Source organism: Morus notabilis, unplaced genomic scaffold, assembly GCF_000414095.1.
Source record: "Morus notabilis unplaced genomic scaffold, ASM41409v2 Scaffold1383, whole genome shotgun sequence".
Classification (NCBI taxonomy): Eukaryota; Viridiplantae; Streptophyta; class Magnoliopsida; order Rosales; family Moraceae; genus Morus; species Morus notabilis.
The window spans coordinates 238,518-243,897 of record NW_010366099.1 but is presented as its reverse complement, the minus strand read 5'-3'; the positions used below and the strand labels follow the sequence as shown (position 1 = coordinate 243,897).

The 5,380-nt window shown below is 38.6% G+C and overlaps 1 protein-coding gene across 1 annotated transcript; it reads right to left on the bottom strand.

Moving 5' to 3' along the window:
* Nucleotides 1-867: 867 nt before the first annotated feature.
* On the bottom strand, nucleotides 868-4,525 carry LOC21396515 (ATP sulfurylase 1, chloroplastic). Its single transcript, XM_024173060.1, has 5 exons — nucleotides 3,811-4,525; nucleotides 1,922-2,327; nucleotides 1,564-1,824; nucleotides 1,390-1,476; nucleotides 868-1,305 (listed from the first exon to the last, which is right to left on the bottom strand). Exons 1-5 carry the CDS (start codon nucleotides 4,314-4,316, stop codon nucleotides 1,165-1,167), a joined length of 1,401 nt encoding a protein of 466 aa, XP_024028828.1. The 5' UTR covers nucleotides 4,317-4,525; the 3' UTR covers nucleotides 868-1,164.
* Between the last annotated feature and the right edge of the window lie 855 nt (nucleotides 4,526-5,380).

The window sequence follows — 5,380 nt, the reverse complement described above, 5'->3', positions numbered from 1 at the left end:
AAAGAAAAAGAAAAAACTAATGGACAAAAAATGTGGTTGTGTTAAAATGGAGTTCCTTTTTTTTTCTTTTCTTTTCTTTTCTTTTTTTGATAGAAGCGGTAATATATTGAAAACAACGAAGCAAAAGAAACAGCCTAAAGGCACCCAAAGAGACTAACAAGTGGTCCAGACCTTAACCGAGTGATCTACTAATACATTAGAAGGGATAATACTAAGAGACAAAGCACCAGGAAAACAGGCATGTTTTAGACCAATGAGCAGCGAAGTTAGCTTTCCTATCAATCATGGCTAACGTCCAGTTTGAGCACCGAGAAACGAGCGACAAAAACTCTGCTAAGATATCGGTAATCTGCCAAGGACGGTCAGCAAAGTCTAAAGTCGGCACTCCTAACCAGCCCTGCAGAGTCGCTTTCAAAAATCAGAGTCTAAGTTCAGCTTGCTGACTTCTTTGGCTGCAAGGATAGCTTGAGCCTCCGCCGCAAGAGGAGAGCTGGCAAAGACGAAGTCTACCACCGTGCTAATGAGCGCGCCCTCAGTACCTTTGGCAACTGCAGCAGTTAAGGAAGCACCCGTTGAGAAGACGATATGAGTGTTCCATTTGGTCCAGTCCGGTGGAGGAGCGCTTCAGCGAGTCGAGGGAATGGCGGTGGTGTTCAGATTAGGAGTAAGGATGGACGCCTTATAAATGGTTCGATCTTGCTCTTAAGCAAGCACTCATAAACATATTTGCAGACTTGGATGGTCATTCCCACTTTTCTCAAACATGACATACTATAAAGATCCTCATGCTTCTTGTCGATCAAAAGAGACATTTTGCTAAGCATTTTCGTATCAAATAAAGTAGAAGAATCCTTGAAAACATCCCACTAGGAAAAAGTCAAACCCATTTATAGAAGACAAACCCCCAGTATGATACAATGCGCCCTCAAGCACAAATTGCAGCACTAGTGCAAAGATGCAATTTTTGGCGCTAATTACAGAATGAGGCTAAGTTTTGATTTTCTGCACCAGAAGCCTCACATGCTTTTTATTAAGAAAACTGGACACAGAACATCTAGCAACCTGGATTTTAACACAAAAGGAGAATAGTAGCATTAATTAAGGTTTCTCCCAATCAGATGGCAGGACAGTCGCAGTATATGGTACAACAAAAGACAAATTCATCTAAGCCGGAACGGCTTGAGGGACTTTGCCATTCTCCGCTGGGACTGCCAAACTATCGTAGTATTCAACCAACACTTTCCACCCACCGGGGCACATGAATCCTTCAGGAGGGTTCTCTTTGTTCCTCGCAAGCGTTCGCATCTGTAATACACAGCTCCAATTTTAGAAACAATCCAACCAGCAGGAAAGAATTGGCTGAACTGAAGTAATATCAAGAACAAGTACCTTGGTGCCAGATATGAAAAGGAAGTCCTGAGCTCTTGACGGATCAAAGAAAGCCATTTTACCTTGAGTTTTGTCATATGCAGCGACCTGCGATAGCAAAAGATTTGTGATCGATGGAATGTTTTAAATGGTGGCAAGTGAAAATTGATAACATATTACTGATTTTTTGCTTACCTTGAAGGGAAGAATGTTAAGCCTCTCCAGTCCAGGTGCCATGCTCAATACTTTCTTGCCATGATCAGCATCATACAGATCTCTCTTCTCAATTGGATGGCCCATACCAGCGGGGTCTCGACCAACAATGTAAAAGTTAGCCCCTGCATTAATCCGAGCCTTGGCATGCCACTGCACCTCCGTTGGACCAGCATAGTGCATTGGAGATGGGAATATGGAAACCACAGTGGTCTCTGGATCAAGAACACCATCCTCCAGAACCTGATAATACATCACATAAATGCAAAACAAATTAGTTGTTGGAACAGCATTCAGAATCCTGGGAAAAAATAGAAAATAAATGTTACTAGAAACGAACCTTTTCGTGTTGCTTCATTCGCCAACTAAGCGGAACATCATCAGCCTTTGTATACCCTCCCAAAGGATGGAGCAAAAGGATGGGGTTCTTGTAACCCATCTCAAGAAGTCGACGACGGGTGTCAGTCATCAGCAAGGCGTGACCATTGTGCACAGGGTTGCGAAGCTGGAAGGCAAATACTGCATCAGCATTGCGCTTTGTGAATTCCTCGCGGAGTTCAGCTGGAGACAATCGGAAACGATCTAGGCCGTCATGATACTTGATAGGCTCTAAGACCTCGAGATCACCACCAATCAGCCAGTTCCCGGCATTGGTTATGGCTTCATCGACGTAAGGCAAGCCAGGGGCAGTGGTTCCCCAGGTTCTCGCTATCCGTTCTTCTTTGTGGTGCTTGTAGATCTCAATACTGATATGAACAAACAATCAAATAAAGAAGACATTAGGAAACAAAAGCGAAATTAGAATGAAATAGTTATCTGGTCCAAGTATTTAAGGCTCAAATCCAATGTTCATTATAAATTCCAAAATCCTTATGAAGGGTTTGACTCATTGTCTGCAAAGAGACTTCTCAGTCTATTTTTCTATTTTTCTATGAAATTATTAGCTTCTACACTGTAGGAAGACAAACCAAAGCTATGCATATGATACGCCTATATTCCAAAAGTACAGAGATAGTCATAAAAAGAGACGCAAATAAAATTGAAAAAAGGAAAAGTTCAATAATTGCATTGTCCAAAGTATTGAAAGTTTGTACACCCATATTCAACAATCGACCAATTATACCCCAGGATACAGAAGCCCGGATTTGAGGAGGATCGTCCATGAAAATGACCCACATCAAAAGACTAAAACGTGCTCTCCATAAATAAATAAATGAAATCTTTTCCAACTACCATTTCCTAATAGTGGTCATCCTTCATATTCACTCAACTCCCCCACACATTCATGATTCCAAACAAGGAAAATTAGAAATTAAACATATGCCCAGCCTCACTAGCAAACATGTGTTTTTACAAGACGATTTTTTTAATACGAACTGATGTGATATTTGCTTTATTAAAAAAATGATAAAAAGTTGCGACATTATAATTTTTTAAGTATTTATTAGTTAAAAAAAATGACAACTCATATGCCAAATGTTACGTCATTGAATATTAAAAAATTAAGATCCCATATTATTCTTTGATTTACTAAAGAAACCCTATTGGATTGAACGTTCACATGTTACGTGACTTAATCTTAACAAAAATTGAGACCCCTTGTATCATTCTTTGCTATACTAAAACCTCTTGTATCATTCTTTGCTATACTAAAACCTTGTTCGATTGAAAGTTCATGTTTTAATTATCCCAAAAACTGAGGATAGAAGAAAAAGAAGAAGTACATGTTGAACTTGGTTTAATCTGGAGCCGCATAACAGAGTCAATAGCTAAACCAAACCGAATTTCTCGAACAAAAACACATCTTTATATATCTAAATCAAATTTCTTTATCTAAATTAGAAACCATATCAGAATATAACAAAACCCAAATATAAAAATCCCATTTATTCATCACCCAAATACCTCATATAACCATATTCAATAAAATATAATATCAATAGAAAAAGAGCCCATTTGTTTTTACCGGTTTGAATCACAATTTAAATTTTAGCGCCAATTTATTTTCACCGGTTTAAATCACAATTTAAATTTTAGCGCCCATTTATTTTTGCGGATTTAAATCATAATTTAAATTTTACCTCGGGTTTATTTTCGCGGGCTTTTTTTATTTTCTATTAAAATTTTGAATTTTTGTTCAAAATTTTTGCACAAACTTACAATCAAATGGGCCAAAAAGAAAATAAACAAAAACAAAGACGCTTTTCAGGCGAGTGAGGGACAACTTACTCATTAAGAATCGCCACGACCTTGTCGGCCGAGTCGAGCAGGGCGACCCGGGTCGATTCACCGATCCGGCGTTTCTGCGCGTCGTCGATGTCCAACACAATCGGCACCGACATGTTCACGAACGACCCGTCGTCGAGTCGCAGCGCGTTGAAATGAAGCGTTTGGAGGAACTCGGACTCTCTCATGAAGCCGCGAATCGGGCTGGCCCACCCTTCGCTGAGCACGTGGACCCACTCCAGATCGATCCGCGACAGCTTGATCCTCGGAAGCCCCGCCGCCTCCCTCCTCTTCTCCCCCCTCAGCCGCTCCTCCACCAGCAGCTCCACCAGCTTTCCTCCGTCCGGTTCGATCAGACTGGCCGAGACCCGGAGGCTCCGGCGGCTTCTCGGCCCGGTTCGAACCAGGACGGCATGTTTGAGCCTAGGGATGAAATGGGTATTTAACGATTTAGGGAGAGGTTGGGAGGGGGTAGGGGTTTTGGCGAAGAGAGTCGCCATGGAAGCCATTGGAGGTGGGAGAAGAAAACCTTGGGTTTTTTATTGAGATGAGTTATTTATTTAAATTTCTTTTTTAATGGGAAGATAGTGGAAGGGTAGTTTGGGAAGTGTGAAAAAGTTTGATGAAGAAATCTAATAAAAAATGATTTCAGATGGAACCTTAATGGGATTTCCTTTTCTTTTGTTGAATGTGCGAGACAGGAAGGAATTCACGTTGAGTTTGGTGTTTTATAATGGTGGATTAAGGAGGGGATTAGTGGGGAAGAAGATCACGACATTTGAGAGGATGAACCTGGACAACTTTTTGGCACTGTTTGATTCTTTTCACTTTTTTGAAATTTTTAATGTTATTTAATTGATTTGTTAATTAATAAATTGGCTGTTATAGTTTATCAGCAACTCGGAGTTGGGAGAGGGCAGGCTAGCATTTGTTGTCACATTGTCGTCCTTTGCTACTTTTGCCAAAGTACCAAAATTACCCTCCTCTCTTTTCTTAAAAAGAAATGAAAATGGCCCTTCTCTTTCCAAATAATTCATTTGCCCTTGACGTGTTTAAGTTATCGAGGGCCTTTAGAATTTATTTTAAAATAATTTTATTTTTTATATAAAAATAAAAATATTTTTAATTTTAGATATAAATTATTTTTAAAATACTTTTAGTAGTTTTATTAATAGATTATTTTTAGTGTAAAAAAATTCATTAATGTCTCTCTTTTTTTCTCTCTACTCGAGAGAGGAGAAAATAAAAATAAAAAATGAAAAATGAAAAGTCGTTTTTCATTTCTCTCTCATTTTACACTAAATTAAAAAATCGTTTTCATTTCTGTTTTTTGTCTTTATTGCGCCAAACGCCGTTTTAGAAACGTTTTTATTTTTTCTTTCTCAAAAAATGTAAAAAATAAAAACGGAATCAATTCTAAACACGAGCATTATATTCATGTTATATAGCAAAACAACTAAAAATAAGAAAAAAGTTTTCATGTTATGTAAATAGTGTAGAAGAATAATATAAAGTTGACATATTCAAGCTTAGAACAAAATTTATTGCGAATGGGAGAGAAAAAAAAAACATA

Coding starts and splice junctions, on each gene's coding strand:
- LOC21396515 (XM_024173060.1), bottom strand. CDS start 4,316: ATGGCTTCCATGGCGACTCTCTTCGCCAAAACCCCTACCCCCTCCCAA. Junction 2,328..3,810: donor GTCGTGGCGATTCTTAATGA/GTAAGTTGTCCC, acceptor TGTTCATATCAG/TATTGAGATCTACAAGCACC. Junction 1,306..1,389: donor TTTTCATATCTGGCACCAAG/GTACTTGTTCTT, acceptor TGTGTATTACAG/ATGCGAACGCTTGCGAGGAA.